This window comes from Brachypodium distachyon, chromosome 1 (assembly GCF_000005505.3).
Source record: "Brachypodium distachyon strain Bd21 chromosome 1, Brachypodium_distachyon_v3.0, whole genome shotgun sequence".
Lineage (NCBI taxonomy): Eukaryota > Viridiplantae > Streptophyta > Magnoliopsida > Poales > Poaceae > Brachypodium > Brachypodium distachyon.
The window spans coordinates 58,562,457-58,578,684 of record NC_016131.3 but is presented as its reverse complement, the minus strand read 5'-3'; the positions used below and the strand labels follow the sequence as shown (position 1 = coordinate 58,578,684).

At 42.5% G+C, this 16,228-nt stretch overlaps 3 protein-coding genes and 1 long non-coding RNA gene across 5 annotated transcripts; 3 read left to right on the top strand and 1 right to left on the bottom strand.

Annotated features, from left to right (window-relative positions):
* The first annotated feature begins 1,991 nt into the window (after positions 1-1,991).
* LOC100845222 (MADS-box transcription factor 15-like) lies at positions 1,992-8,926 on the top strand. Of its 2 annotated transcripts, none has more exons than XM_010237627.3 (8): positions 1,992-2,391; positions 4,893-4,971; positions 7,223-7,287; positions 7,409-7,508; positions 7,810-7,851; positions 7,971-8,012; positions 8,090-8,298; positions 8,393-8,926. In XM_010237627.3, exons 1-8 carry the CDS (start codon positions 2,207-2,209, stop codon positions 8,502-8,504), a joined length of 834 nt encoding a protein of 277 aa, XP_010235929.1. In that variant the 5' UTR covers positions 1,992-2,206; the 3' UTR covers positions 8,505-8,926. The 2 variants fall into 2 exon arrangements, with proteins under 2 accessions (XP_010235929.1, NP_001266872.1); NM_001279943.1 differs by having other exon boundaries at positions 2,207-2,391; positions 8,390-8,504.
* A 2,991-nt stretch (positions 8,927-11,917) lies between these two features.
* Positions 11,918-12,962, top strand: LOC100844916 (GTPase activating protein 1). The gene is made up of 2 exons (XM_003557634.4): positions 11,918-12,361; positions 12,432-12,962. Exons 1-2 carry the CDS (start codon positions 12,134-12,136, stop codon positions 12,717-12,719), a joined length of 516 nt encoding a protein of 171 aa, XP_003557682.1. The 5' UTR covers positions 11,918-12,133; the 3' UTR covers positions 12,720-12,962.
* Positions 12,963-13,625: 663 nt separating this feature from the next.
* Positions 13,626-15,254, top strand: LOC100828655 (GTPase activating protein 1). The gene is made up of 3 exons (XM_003561457.3): positions 13,626-14,423; positions 14,560-14,655; positions 14,772-15,254. The coding sequence occupies exons 1-3, from the start codon at positions 14,313-14,315 to the stop codon at positions 15,057-15,059; spliced, it is 495 nt and encodes a 164-aa protein (XP_003561505.1). The 5' UTR covers positions 13,626-14,312; the 3' UTR covers positions 15,060-15,254.
* On the bottom strand, positions 15,134-16,147 carry LOC112269922. The gene is made up of 2 exons (XR_002962185.1): positions 16,019-16,147; positions 15,134-15,768 (listed from the first exon to the last, which is right to left on the bottom strand). It is a non-coding gene; the product is annotated as an uncharacterized LOC112269922 (long non-coding RNA).
* Positions 16,148-16,228: the final 81 nt, after the last annotated feature.

Here is a 16,228-nt window from a genome sequence, read left to right as displayed (position 1 = left end):
GGCTAGTAATTGTAGTACCTCAAGCCGAGTCTTGGCTAAAAAGAGTACGCGTGTACTGCATGCTCCTTTTGCTAAAATTAAAGAAGGGGTGTGATCTTCGAGGCCACTACCTCATCAGCTAAAATGGATTATATTGGAAATGTGAGGGGGCTAAAATTAAAGAGTTGCATTTCCTAAATATTTAGAGACGGGTTGAGCATTTTCTTTCCAGGAAATTAATATACACACACGTATATATCAATTTGTCACGTTTTGATGCTAGTGAAATACTATAGTAGTCTCCAATAGCGAGCTAGGATCGATACGGATGGGGATGTATTGTACTGGGCAGCCAGCCAGAGAGCAGAAAAATAAATAAAGACATGTGATTATATGTTTTTGTGGTACGCGGCAACTGTAGGCGTGAATCTGACGTGCAACACATCGAGAAATGGTGCCGCCGCGCTGTCGACCTGGGACTGCACGCACGCAGCACGCCGCTTAATTAGCGATACCATGTACTAGCCATATTTTCACATACTAAACATTTGACTACCAAAGTTGACTAGCATCTTTAAGAATAAATCCATATTTGTTCATATTTCACCTTCTATGTACGTTTCACTATCTGAATTTTAACTGGCTGCTCTCGGGCATGCAGTAGCCAAATATAGACGATGAGAATAATGTGGAGGCTCTTCAAATATGGAGGTCGATCGTGATTTGGAGATGCTTTTTGCCCAACAATAATCATTACTCTTTTCGACATATATTTGCCTAGTAATGATTATCTTCAAATATGGCAGTAACCAAGTACTAGTATCAATTTGATCTTTTGCGCAAAAAAATTTGATCTTGCCAATATTCTTGGTATTGTTTTTCTGTGGATTAATACTGAAACATTTGCCAGCACATACCATGTTCTAAGGGAGAAGTATACCGAAACGGGGGGGGGGGGGGGGGCGGGGGGTGTTATTGATTTTGATATTTTCTGTGGGTCAATAGTGAAACCCATTGAAAAAGTATTTCTGACTACTCTCTCCGATCCATACTAAGTCAAATTTGTACGGAGTATGAGACACTTGTTATGTATCGGAAGGAATACTACTGTACAATTTAGTGCTTAGTGAAATGGTTATTTTGAGCACTATTTTCTCTAAGATGCAAAAATATTACTTGTGTATGTTTTGAAAATGCTATGCACTTTGGGGAGCCGTTTTCTTCTCGTGCTGTCGCGCCAAATGCAACACTCGATTATGCAGTTTTTGGTACAGAGAATCCTTATCTCGGGCATCTACCTAGGCCAAATCAGATTCATAATACCTAGGGCATCCTCGTCCCTATCCAGAACCTACATACACCGATCCGCCGCTGCCGCCCTCCATCGAAGACCCGGTCGGCGGTGATGGTACGCTCAGGATCCGACGGCGCTGGAGATGGTGTGTGAGTGTGGTGGGTGCCGTCGAGGAGGAGGACGACAAGGCCTGATCTGCGCGGCGTCCTCGAGGAGGTCGGACCAGTCGGCGGTGGCGGACTCATCGGCGGAATTATACGTTATCCCACCACAAGTTGGAGGTACGATGTTGTACGTACACAAAGCATTCAAAATCGTAAGATATTCATCGTATACACCATCGTATACGTATGTTTATGTATGTACTCCCTGTTCTTCTTCTTCTATCTATAAGAAAAGGGCGAAAATTGTCTCTCAAGGAGGCAGGTCCCAGCTGTCTAGGGGGCAGGAAGATGAGCCAAGGAGGCAAAGACACACCTCCAGAGCCCCATACGATTTTTTTACGAAGGAAAAAATCAAAGAAATTAAAGAAAAAGGCAGAGAGAGTATGGGTTCGACCGTACGAGGTGGCGCAGACACATCACACATGGCACTGGAGCAGCAAGAGAGAGAGAGACACTGAGCAACCGGGCCCACCGGTCTGTCCTCTCAGCCAATAGGCGCTCGACAGCATCCTGCCCCCCTCTAAACCACACTGCACTCTCTCGATCGCATTGGCTCCGGCTCTGCTGCCTTCCCCCAAATCCAATTACACCGCCGGCCCGGCCATCCATCCGTCCGTCTCCTCCCCTTCCTTCCTTCCTTCCTCTTTAAAGCTGCGAGCTTTCCGTTCCCATCTCAATCACCGGCGGCCGATTTCATCCACCCCAACTCCGGCCGCCGTGTGCGCCGTAGCGGTAGCTAGATCGAGGAGGAGGAGGAATTGGAGGGAGGATGGGGCGCGGGAAGGTGCAGCTGAAGAGGATAGAGAACAAGATAAACCGGCAGGTGACCTTCAGCAAGCGCCGGAATGGGCTCCTCAAGAAGGCGCACGAGATCTCCGTCCTCTGCGACGCCGAGGTCGCCGTCGTCGTCTTCTCCCCCAAGGGCAAGCTCTACGAGTACGCCACCGACTCCAGGTATATCATATCATATCTCCGTCTCGATCCCCATCTCTATCTCCATGTATATCCATGGCACATCATGCATCCCCGTATCTTTAATTTCCTCTTATTCTTCATCTTCTTCTTCCTGCTCCTGCTGCTGCTGCTGAATCACACAGCAGATACATACATGGGCATGGTTCTCTACCCCTTTGCCGTTCCTGGCTTCCTGCCTGTCCTAATTTGCCACTTCCGGTCCCAATCCATGCGTGTACGGATGCCGTGTGCTAGCTCCATTCATCGACCGTCTGTTCTTGGTGGCCATATGTGGAGTGCTACAGCTGATGATTTTATGCTGCCGCAGTTGGTGCCTGCTTGTTTTGGGAAATAAATTTTTGATATTTTTTTTCTTGCCTGCTGCAATTTTCCTTCCCTTCCCTTTCCTTTCTCGTGCCTGCTTTTTTGCCTTTTGCGTTCTACATCTTGCCTGGAGGCAGGGCTTGGAAGCTGGAACCGATCCTTTCCATTTTGGGGATCCACGGGCGCCTTTCTTTAATTCTTTCAATTCACCCATGTATAGCTGCTGCTGCTGCTAGCTCGCTCGTGCAAGCCATGTGAGTGACCACATGAGGTCAGATCAGATTAGATTAGATTAGATTATGCAATTAGTTCATCCGACGATAACAATAGTATTCCGTACTATAGTATCTTTGTCTTGCTTCATTTCTTCATCCACCTATTCGTTCTTCACACTCGATCCATTGTACTCCATTCAAAAGGAGTATTTTATTTCTAGTAGTAGTACTAGTACTTAGATCGAAATCACATGCATGCGTAAAGAGCGTTTTGCACTTCCCAAAATTTGATAACTTAAGTATAAACAACTAGCACGCTATTAATAATAATCACAGGTTCCGAGGAGCTAGCTAGCGAGTGTCCACCAGTGATCGACACGCGCATATATGCATGTAGCAACTTCTTGGTTAATTGCTCCTCTCGTCGTCGTCTTCTTCTTCTTCTTTCGTCTTCTCCTCAAAAGATGTGAGATTTCTGCCCCTTTTTTTATGCATGGCACATCACAACGTACGTTTTGCATCAACTACACTTAACACTGCCATGGATCTGACTCTTCCTCTTCTTTTCCTCCCTTTTCTTGGTTTCTTTTCCTCTTTGCTTAGTTGTTAATAATAAAATCTTGGCTAGCTTGGTCAGATTTGTTTGGTCCAGAAATGACCAGCCCAGCTCAGGCATGCAGTATCTCTGTCGGTCAATCTAATAAATAAAGTTGCATGTACGTATGCATGTATGTACGGTGTACTTAGCTAGCTGGCTGTGTTTTGCTAGTTATAGGTCGCAAATATGGCCGGCGGATCTTGCGCAGTATACGCATGGATCTCTCACTGCATGCTACTATTGCTATGTATGTACATCAGCTAGCTAGCTGTGTGTTGTGGAGGTAGTAGTACACTCGTAGGTACCAACGACTGGACTTGTATTATACTATATACTTGCCCAATAGATACATATGTCCATGCATGCATGGTCTATATACAAGGCTTTGAGTGCTACAGGCTGATCAGGCTTCAGGAACTAGCCAACATTTCACTCTACCTCTGGCTCAGATAAAGAGAGGCTGCATGCATTGACCATTGACTCAACAGTCGACATGCCTAATTTTCTTTTTTGGAATTAAACAAATTGCCATGCATACATGTGTTACTTTCATGTGTGGATAGAGGTTGAACACTTGAACATGGTGTGCGAGTTTAATTAATCTGCTCTTTGCACATATTTATCCGTATTTATGTCCGTACGTACAAATCAAGAGCATGTTCTTCATGTTTGGAACTGCAAGGACATGATGTCAATGGCAACTATGAACTATATATAGGATTGACCTCGCTATGTATGTGGTTCGAAAGATACATATGTGGTGTGGTGGCCAGCTCTATGAGTTTGGATCGATACTCAACAATTTGTTCAGTCAATTAGATACACGACCCCCCGGCCGGTTCCTAAGATACTGCTGTCACAGCTAGCTTTCCATGCATCCTGCATGTTCTGAAATGGCTCGATGTGTAAACCTTGGTATCACATGTGTGCTATGTTTTCTAAGATATATAGATCATGGTTCTGTATATAAACGTCATTACTTATTTCTTGAAGATAGGTCACACAATGCTCTTAACATATAACCTCGCTATGCATGCTGCTTTCAGAGGAAAACCAAGGTTTATATTATTACACTCTGAACAGTGAAAGGAACACTGCCAGTCCAAACAGTAAACTTCAGATCAGTATTTCATTTCAAACTTCTGAATTTCCATTGCCAGGGTTTTATCATAGTGGCATTGTTTTTCACTTTCTTGTGAGAACCTAGTTCATACATTGCATTTTTCTTGGAAATGTAACAGCTTGGCATACCTACTGTTTCTTGGCAATTGTTTTTTTGAAAAAAAGGATGCTAATCTGAGTTAGTTGATCGTGCTGAATTCCGTGAATTAGCAAGAACTGACATGGTGTGAGTTTTTCTGCAGCATGGACAAGATTCTTGAACGTTACGAGCGCTACTCGTATGCTGAAAAGGCTCTTATTTCAGCTGAATCTGAAAGCGAGGTATAAAATTTGTTGTGATTTACCTGTTCTTCCTATAATTATTAGGATGATTCTTGCTGTTTTCATACATTTTGATTTGAGGAGATTAATTAATTAATTGCTACATTTCTATTGCACAACCATTTTAAGTCGTGTGAATTCCTTCACACTAAAAGCATATATGGATCACTTTGTTGCTACATTTTTTAATCCGATAATTTATTGCTCCATTTCTATTGCACATCCATTTTAACTTGTGTGAATTCCTTCACACAAAAAGCATATATGAATCTTTTTGTTGCTGCATTTTTTTATTTGATAATTACTTGCTCCAGTGCTACCAACCATTTTAACTCGTGTCCTTCACACACAAAAAGCATTTGACAAATGCTTTTTGTTGCTGCATTTTTTAATCAGGGGGTTAGTTCTAAATAATTAAACCTTTTGAAATTATATTATGACAACCTTACATTCTGCATTTTTTTATTTGATAATTACTTGCTCCAGTGCTACCAACCATTTTAACTCGTGTCCTTCACACACAAAAAGCATTTGACAAATGCATTTTTGTTGCTGCATGTTGGAAACAAATATATTTGCTTATATATTTGTTTCCAACATGCCACTCCTGATACAAGGATTGGTTAATTAGGTTAGATTTAGGTCTTTTTTGCGAGATGGTTTGCTGAACCTGGTATTGAAAACCGACCATCTTCACATTTCTAGTAATTAAGTTCTCCAACCTATCTGGTAAAAAAAAATGTTCTCCAACCTAGGTAAATGAAGAATGTAAAAGAGCAAATAAATCATGGATGCACAAACAACTCTGTTTATATACCAATGTCTTGGTGATGGATCTCTCACAAGTCTTTTGCTGAAGGCATGTGTATTCTCAATCTACACAATCCCTCTCAATCTACATAGCGAAAATCTTAGTATGGTATATTTAGCCCACGATGTATGTCTTTTCTTTTTTAGAAAAAAGGAAGAATTTTATATCTCCTGGCCTTTGCATCTAAGGGATGCACACACTCAACAATGTATATGATGCATTAGTTTTGGTTAACTAAAATATTTGTCCCTTTGAGATCTAATATCGTACCAGTCTAACCATATTTTAAACTGCAAATACAATTGAATAAGTACTGTATGTGTATATTTTTCTACTAGTTAATTAATCCATCAAAATTGTCTGCGAACATATAATTCTTAGGCCCCTTAAATTACAAAAGTAGTACCAAAATACTACTTTAAAACTAAGGTGCGTCTTTCATGCTTTTAAGCTGGGAATAACATTGCATCCATTTTTCATTATGTTTTTTACCTTCGCAGAAAATAAAATTGATTTGTGCCAGATTTTCTTCTAGTATATCTCATGAGCATTATTAGAAAGGGTAGGGCTAGGAGTAGCTTAAATATAACAATTATGTTTTCTTCTATCAAATGTTTATATGATCATTGGTTTTTCCTGCTACTGACGATCCGAAGAGTGGAGTTACTGTTGAATGTTTTTAGGGATAATGGGGTCGTTAGTTACCAAGCCAGTTTATACCCAATATGAGTTTGTGCTGAACCTAACCTTTCTCAAATACTTTGTTATACCAATGGTATAAAACAATTGGTAGCCAACGTATTTATTTTCTCATTTCAAATATTGGTTTCTCCACTTCATCCAAATTTATTAAGTATGCCAAGTTTTCTCATTATCCCTTTTCTTGTGTGTATTGAACACGGCACGGGTATTGTAAAATTAGTTATAGACATTGATGCGATGATTTCTTTGTGTACAAGGCCTAGGACTAGTATGATGACCCTGCTTTGCAATATTGAATATCTGGGAGCGTTTAAGTTTTCCTGCACTTCAACAACAGAAACTTGGTTAGTATAAGCAGAAAGGGCATTTTATGATATTTTTCTTCTTATCTGGATGCCTAGCTGTTCTTGTAGCATCTTTGAATTTTTTTTTCCGAAAAGGTTGTAGCATCTTTGATGTAATAAAATGTAGACATGATGAAAACGCAAGTTTGAGTGACAGCAGGTAGATGGATCATGAACTCCTCATAAAATTTGGAAGTCTTTGTTTGTACTTTCCATAAGCAGTTCCCTGTTTTTCTACAGTTTCCCTACTACCTATACACATACTCCATATAGTATAAGCAAGCATCATGATAGTGATAGTTGCCTGCAGTGGCAAAGCATGTTTAGTCCATTTAAAGGAACATCCATTTCCTATAGTCGCTTCATTCTGACAGAAAACACTTGTCCTGTACAGGGAAACTGGTGCCACGAATACAGGAAACTGAAGGCCAAGATTGAGACGATACAAAAATGTCACAAGTAATAATGACTATTCTATAGTGATTGATTCTGGATAACTTTTGAACGGGCATATCAGTTTGTAGTATGCACTGCTGGATTAAGATGATTCTTTAAACTAACTCTTAATTATATCCTGCAGGCACCTCATGGGAGAGGATCTTGATTCTCTGAACCTCAAAGAGCTCCAACAGCTTGAGCAGCAGCTGGAGAGTTCATTGAAGCACATCAGATCAAGAAAGGTTGTTATTTTCTCAACTTCAGTACAACATAGTCCACCTGAAATGTCTTCCTTAAGTTAAGTGTGATGGAGTTCTGATCATGTCCCCGCCCAATATCCTGCAAATGTGGTTCCAACACATATATTTGCAAAAACAATGTCTTTTATTTTCTGGAGTATATAAATTTACAATTTGGTAAAGTTTAAGGCTAAGCATAGGTGTAACCACCTATTAACTTTAGGAATGATTTTGTTTCATTAGAAATGTACCCAGAAAAATCTCTTTACAGTGAATTACTAACTTTGACATACATGTATTGCAGAGCCATCTTATGATGGAATCCATTTCTGAGCTACAAAAGAAGGTAATTAACCACCAAACCATGCATGCACTTTGCATTCTGATCTAATTTCAGTTGGTCAACTCCACTTTGTCTAAAAAAAGTTGTCCAACTCATAATATATATGGTGTTGAGTGCTGCAGGAGAGGTCACTGCAGGAGGAGAACAAGGCTCTACAGAAGGAGGTAATTAAGCTGCCAAACACTACACAATTTCTTACTTAACCAAAGACGGTTGCTGATCTGATCCTTTTTTGGTGCAGCTGGTGGAGAGGCAGAAGGCAGCCAGCAGGCAGCAACAGCAGCAGCAGCAGCAGCAGCAAGTGCAGTGGGAACAGCACGCCCACACCCAAGCCCAAGCCCATGCTCAAGCTCAAGCCCAAACCCAAGCCCAAGCCCAGACCAGCTCATCATCTTCCTCCTTCATGATGAGGGATCATCAGCAGGCACGTGTCCCTCAACAGAACATCTGGTATGTAATTCAGCATATATACCCAATTCATTAAGGTAAAATTTACATAGACTTAGCAATCAACATAGTTAATACTCTTTTGTGTATGCAGTAGCTATCCGCCGGCGACAATGGGCGGGGAGTCGTCGTCGGTGGCAGCGCCAGGGCAGGGTCAGATTCGCATCGGAGGGCTGCCGCCATGGATGCTGAGCCACCTCAACGCTTGATCGATCGATGAGGTGTATCGAAGAGGGATCGATTGCCAAAGCAGCTATCTGCAAGTGCATTAGTCACACACTCTAGCAAATTAAGCTGCAATTAATGATTATGTTTGCTTTTGCCCCACCTCCCTACCCTTATATATATGATTTGCAAGAAAAAGATGAGCAGATATATATCAATCGATCAGGGACATGCTGGTGTACGTAGCTGTATAATTTTGTTGCAATGTTCAGCAGTACACTTACCGAGATTGATATGATGATGCAAAAAACATGCATGCATGAATTAGTATCCATGTATGCAACCAGTTATCTTAAGCATGGTGTGGCTAGCTTGGTTTAATTATGGAAAAGCTAGGATATTCATGCATGATAATGTGTATATATAATATTTTTATATTTTATTAGAAAACAAATGGGTAAGTGAATTAATGATGTCACTGCTCTTGGTACGGCCACATGTAATTTTGGCGGATGGGGACGAGAGCAGCCATTTCTTAATAAAGCATGGCCTTACCTAGAGACATGGCCGTACTGATGAGACAACAATTAGTCTTGTTCTTGGATGATATGACAATTATATATGCAGAGACAACAATTAGGGGACATCTTGGCTGATATGGAGGTGTACCACAGAAGACATGTATATATTTTCGTCTTCTTTTTTATGAGCAACTGACACATGTCTATGCCTTTGTTATAAGGTGGCCTTTGTTGGCGTTGCCTCCCTTTGCTGAATAAAGAACAACTGCTGTTTCTTTCTTCCGGTACACATACTTTATAGGCGTTTATTATTGGACAATTGGAGGTTGATTTGGTAGATATACTGAACTGGCTCAAAAAGGGGCAGACAAGTTTAGGTGTTGATTTGATAGGCACGTTATGGGTCACCAGTATTTATTGAGATTCATGACACCACGTGTACGTTGGCTTGGCATTGAATTGTGTCGATCCTATTTTGCTAAAACCATTTTTGTTTGCAGTTGGGTTTGCTTATTTTCTCATCAATTTAGAAACAAACTTAATATTGTGTTCAAATATATGTCTGATGGAATGGGAGAGGGGACACTCATGCATGTTGGTAATTCCTTTTCTGGCAATAAATTTGGTAATTCCTTTTCTGGTAATTGAGCACGTCGGGGATCACATCGACGAGGGCATCGGCGATTATCAATATATAGTAATGGGGAGGGGAGCGTGACCTGATCTGGGTCATGGATGCGGCGTCGGCATGGGAAGTGCGTGGCCAAGGAAGACTTGACACACTCGTGGCCGAGTGCGTTTTCGTGGTGAGCTAACACCAAAGCGTGTTGTGTTCCGTTAAACCCGCGAGGAGGTAGACATGATTGGTGATTAAGACGGGTTTCTTTTCTTGGATGAATTGATTGATAGTTGATTTAGTTGACGACTAGCTAGGGGATCAATAGACTGCCTATGGACACACACTATTGAGCGGTTGTGGAGGCGTTGGATGCAGATGCTTGCTTGGTTCAATTTGACCTAATCATGGTATGAGAATATCTTAAGATAAGACGGAAGGTCAAAAGTGCTTGTGACCTGGGAACAGGATCCAATTGGGCCCCTCAGAGTGTTGTCTCCTTGATGAAAGCAGGCCTGTGCGCTGGCCTGCCCAATGAATGATGGATGATGGATGGTAAAGAACTTGGTTCCATGATGCTGCATTTTCACTTTGGGTTTCCATAAATGTTAATTTTCCGTTGCTGCTCCAAATAAAAAGCTTTCATAATGCTTGCGTCACATCATATATATGTTTTGTTGATACCATTGTGTCAAATCAGATGAGGCAGCTTTTTCTTAGGGAGGTTTTTTTTTTGTAGAGGGAGGAAATCCTGAGAAAAAGATGTGAGAGTACTGCAAAGGCGTTATCTTGGCAGGCCACAGGGAAAAGCCCACGGGTGTAAGAAAATCAGCCCAGAGAAATCGGTCTACTGTCTCAGCCCAGTATAACAAATGAGCCAAGATTAGAAAAGGGCAAAAATTACGTTCGTAAACAAAGATTACTGCTGTCACATGGAATTGCAAAGGAGCTAAATTGATTGGTCACAACTAAGAACTAATTAACCGCCATTGATCAATTAACTAACCACTGACCAACAGATTTATAGCTCGATCTACACTAGCTAGACCGCCTCTTTCGCCGGCTTGCCGGCGTTCTGCGCAGTCGCCGCCGCCGTGGCCTCCTCCTTGTTCCCCGCATCCTCCGCGGCCCCGAGCTTCCTCTTCATGGCCACCGCCGCTGCCGCAGCCTGCATCTCCTCCCTGCCTGCAATTCATAATTACAATTATGTAAGCATACATTGTGTTATAATTAATTAAGATGGAAAGATACATTATGCATACGTACTCATGGTACTGATGTCGACCTCGTGGTCGACGTTGTTGTTTCTGAGGTACCAGAAACCGGCGGCGGCGGCGACGGTGGCGGCGCCGGCGGCGGCCTTGCCCTTGCCGCTTGCGGGGAGCGGAAGCTTCCCGAGCAAGGAACGGAGCGACGACGCCATTGATTGCTTGATTGATACGAGTATTTGTGTACTGATTGCTCAAGCTTGGATCTCGAGCTCGGCGTCTCAAGGATGATGGAGGAGGAAGAAGAAAGGCCGCCCCTTGGTTCTCTCTATGTACTCCTATGGGCTATGGGGCTGCCCGTCGAGCTAATTAAGCTTTTCTTCTTCTCCAAGAATTAATGGAGAGATATGACCCGACTCCCAAGGCACACGCCACAGGAAACAGTAGCCAGCGTTGGCCTGTCTTGACGAACAAGTCTTGTTCAAGTTTTTTTTTTACCAGTAACAAGTCTTGTTCAAGTTCGTCCAACTTAAAATTGCCAAATTCGTTTTTGGTCTATGCAATTGTACACAGTTGTGCGTATGGGCCTATGGGCTCTTCCTCCAGGTATGAAGATAATGGCGTATGGAAATTAATTAGTGCTATACGTAGCATTGATCCTCAATTTTCGAAAAGAAAAACAAAACATTCTTTCAAGTTTCAAACCAACAAACGCCTTCCGAATTCGCCAAAAGTAAGCCTTTGACAGATGAATGCCAACATTGTAGTATTGAGCAACATGTTTTCAACCATTTTTCAGGTAACACACAAACACAACTTACAAAACATAAAAATTCCAAAATTCAAGTATATTGCACGGCACAACCACAACCCACAGCAATGCTTAAATTGTACCGAAAACACTAGACCATATCTATTCTTATACATTTTCTCTCTATCAAACACTAGGCGTTTGATTTCGACAGCTTGCGAAAATTTTGATGAAACTAGTGCGGAAATAGTTTACAGTAACTTGAGAATTTCGATGAGATGGTCCATGTGCATAGCGGTCTATGGGCCAGATCAGGCACGCAGGTGCGTTCCTGAAACAGCAGAATGCTTTGGTGCGTCCCTGAAATAGCAGAGATCCCCTGTTCTTGTTGTTCCCCACAAGACACGGCGAGCGAATCGTCCAACCTGAGGTCCTCCCGTACGTCCATTCCAAGAACCAAAATTCAAGAACAAGAACCAAAATTCAGTCAGGCGCGCTCTCTCTCTCTCTCTCCCTCAGTCTCTCCATACTCCCAAAACCAAAATTCAAGAACAAGAACATCAAGAGATCGAAACCAATGGCGTCGGAGGTGGCGGCGGCGCTGGTGCCGGACGGCGTGCTGAGCGTGCGCGTGATCTGGGGCGTGAACCTGGTCCAGCGCGACGCCGACGGCAGCGACCCTTACGTCGTCCTCCACCTCGACTCCCAGAAGCTCAAGACCAGCGTCGTCAGGAACACCATCAACCCCGTCTGGAACGAGGACCTCACCCTCGCCGTCAAGGACCCCTCCACCCCAATCAAGCTCGTAAATCCCCAATCAATCAATCAATCAGAGAAATCTCAATTATGATCTTGATCTTGATTTTGCAAATTAGGAGGTGTATGACAAGGACAGGATGAGCAAGGACGACGCGATGGGGACGGCGGAGGTGGAGCTGGAGCCGTTGCTGCAGATGGCGAGGATGGATCTGGAGGACATCAAGAGCGGCACCGTGGTGCGCACCGTGAGGCCGCATTCCAAGAGCTGCCTCGCCGACGAGAGCCAGATCGTTTGGGAGGAAGGCCAGGTGTTGCAGGAGGTGCTGGTCAGGCTCAAGGACGTCGACACCGGGATCGTCCAGCTCCAGCTCCGGTGGGTCAAGATCCCTGCCGCCGCCGCCTAGCCGGAATTCATCCATCCTTGATTAATCTTTTTTTATTGATCGCCCTGATCAGGAGGATGTGTCCATCAGTCTGAGTGTTTTGATTTTGATTCCTGTGTTGGTTCTTCGTTAAGTAATTTATGCGTTGATTTGATTTTTTCGCTGTGTAATGTGTATACGTGAATGCATTTTAGCCAAATATGTGTAACTTACTAATTTTTGTTGGATAAAGAACCAACCTCTCCATTAATTTGTTATTTATGATATCGAGAATTTTGCTCGAGGTAATTAATCCTGACATTTTAGGCCGAAATTTTGGAAGTCGGGTAAAAAAATATAGTACTCCCTCCGATCCAAAACTACCGTCGTTGTTTTAGTTAAAATTTAAACTAAAACAACGACAATAATTTAAGATCAGAGGGAGTATGTCACAATATCAAACGATGGATGGAGTACTGCCATCATGACGAGCCGGGAGGGGGGAGTAGAAGGAAAATGGAAGGGGTCGACGACCTAGTACAACAATTAAACAAAATGAAGAGCCAAATTTGAATTGTTCGGAATTCGCTCTCCTACTGAAACCCAACCGCTGAATGCACCCCATGGATGCCATCATCCCCGAGACTTGGTTTCACATTGGTCATTAAGCCCGGGGGCAGAGATGTGGCCATAGAGTGCAAGATACACCGAGAGGTGTAGGGCGGGGACATTAATTTTCTGCATAATGACATATTTCCATCTTGACCAACATGTATTCAATTTGTTGCGCTTCGCGATGACATTAAGAGAATGAGTTTCGAATTGGACACTACAAATGCATGAAAAATGCAATATCGGTAGAATATGACTTGAAGAATTCCACAACTTTTTTGCAGTGATAAAGAGGAATTAACTGAGCAGTTGGTAGTTGCAGCTTGGCAGGAGAATATATACAAAGAACAGACTCTACTTGACCAAATGTTTTGCTTGTTTTTGCTCCTACACATACTCTACCATAAAATCATTAATTTACTGCTTCATTGTCTATTTTTATCTTCACATCTGCTGCTTAAGTTATCTCTATGTACACTTGGTACATAGACTTGTTACATTTCAGCATTTCCCAAAAAAGAAGAGAGAAGAAAACTAGTACTTTTTAGACCTTCGAGTCTTCAACTTTCAGTGTAACCATTTTGCATATGCAAAAGGTGGCCAGTCCAATCTGTATAACACAACACACATTTTTCGTATGCGAAAGAAACAATTGATGGGATCTTCCACATGTCCAAAAATGGCAGCAATCCAATACTGGCCACATAAGAAATGGTCAGCACAATTCCTACGGTTGAGGCTAACAAAGACCTCATCTTTCCTCTTGTCCCAAAACTGTTCCTTTTTAGACTCATGTCTGAGACTATTTATGGTGATAGAGAACAAACAAAACACAAGTTCATAAGTTTTGAGAGGCAAAAAACGGGACGTAAGAAGCCGCCTAATTCAATTGGATTGGATTAGGCGCTTCTTCGTCTCGCATTCTGTCCCCTCTCGTCTGTAATACCACTAGTTTCAAACAAGTAAACCCACAGGAACCAAAAACAACAACATACAATCAAATCCAGAAAAGCAAAAAGAAGCATGGATGGATTGGTAGGCCTCTTGAAGGTGCGGGTGGTGCGTGGATACAACCTTGCATACCGCGACGCAAGAGGCAGTGATCCTTATGTTGTCCTTCGCCTCGGCAAGCAGGTCGATCTTCGTCGCCATTTTAACCCCTTTTCTATTGGTGTCCTTTTTATTTTTATATGTTCATGATTTTTCATCTGATGAGTGCATTGTTTTCATCCCATCTAAGTTAATGCCCTGTTTGAATTGATATTTGCAGAAGCTGAAGACAAGTGTTAAGAAGAGATCTGTGAACCCTATTTGGCATGAAGAGCTAACCTTGTCAATCACAAATCCGAATGTACCAATCAAGCTTGTGAGTAACCTTTTCTGTCCATGCTGTATTTCCCTTGTAATAATCTGTAAATTATAGAGGAATGTCAATTAAGTATTATTACTACCTGACAAATATTTTCTGTTGAAAATCTACAGGAGGTGTTTGACAAGGACACTTTCAGCAGAGATGACCCAATGGGAGATGCGGAGATCGAGGTAGAACCCTTGATGGAAGTTCTGAACATGGACCCCGAGAACATGCGCAACGGCACCGTCATCCGGTCCATCCGGCCTAGCAACCGGAACTGCCTCGCCGACGAGAGCCAGCTGTGTTGGAAGAATGGGAGGTTCATCCAGGACGTGATCCTGCGGCTCAAGAACGTCGAGAGCGGCGAGATCCAGCTCCAGCTGCAATGGGTGCAGATCCCCGGCAGCAAGAAGTGATTCACCGTCGATCCCTTCGGAGACCTTATGCTTGAATGCTCAGATGATGTCATCGCCGTGGAACGGATTGTTGTTTTGATCGCGCTATTCGCCCCGTTGTATATGTCTGAGGATCGTAATTAACCCGGCACAGGGATCATGTCTTCTTAGCAAAATTTTCTCTGAAGGAAGGAAAAACAAAGGAAGTGTTAAAAATGGTGCCGAAGTGTACATGATCTGTAAAGCTTGGGACAACATAATGGAACACACAAAGCACACACACAGACAAAGGTGTTAGGAACTTGCCTGTCACCCATTCTGAAAAGAAAACTGTGATACAACATAAAAATCACCACATTAGCTTATAAGATGATCTATCTATCTATAGTTCTCATCTTCTAAGAATCTGAGAATCTGTACCTCTTTGCCTGATTTGCATATATTGCATTTCCTCAGTGGTTCAATTTCCTGTCTCTGAAACTGAAACACTCTGCAGCAGCAGATCACATTTCTGAAACCAAGACACATGTTCTAGCAGTAGTACAGACACATGTTCTAGCAGCAAGTTTGGATCTTTACTCATAAAAATTGCCTGCATTTTTTGTGTGATTCTGGCACATTTCTTGCCATTCCTGTGGAGAGCAGTTCATACTTACATGTGTGTGTCTGAAGGCAAATGGGGACAAAGAAAAAGTGTTCCTTTGCTTCTGCATTATTTGGCTGACCTGACCTATTAAACCTATTATTAGTCACCCATTCATTCTGAAGAGAAAACAGTGATACAAAAAGTAAAAATAACCACAATAGCTAATAAGATGATCTGTCCATCTATAGTTCTGAACTTCTAAGAAGCTAAGGATCTGAACTTTTTGCCTGATTTGCTAGGCCATCTCAGCAGTTCAGTTCCCTGTGTCTGATACTGAAACACTCTGCAGCCGGAAGCTGCATTTCTGAAACCAAGACACATGTTCTAGCAGTACCTCTGTTTGGATCTTATCATAAAAATTGCCTGCATTTTTGTGTGAGTCTGGCACATTTCTTGCCATTCCTGTGGAGAGCAGTTCATACATACATGTGTGTGTCCGAAGGCAAATGGAGACAAAGAAAAAGTGTTCCTTTGCTTCTGCATTATTTGGCTGACCTGACCTGACCTTCCCGGTGCCAAGAGGCAGCAGCAGCAGAAGAAGCAG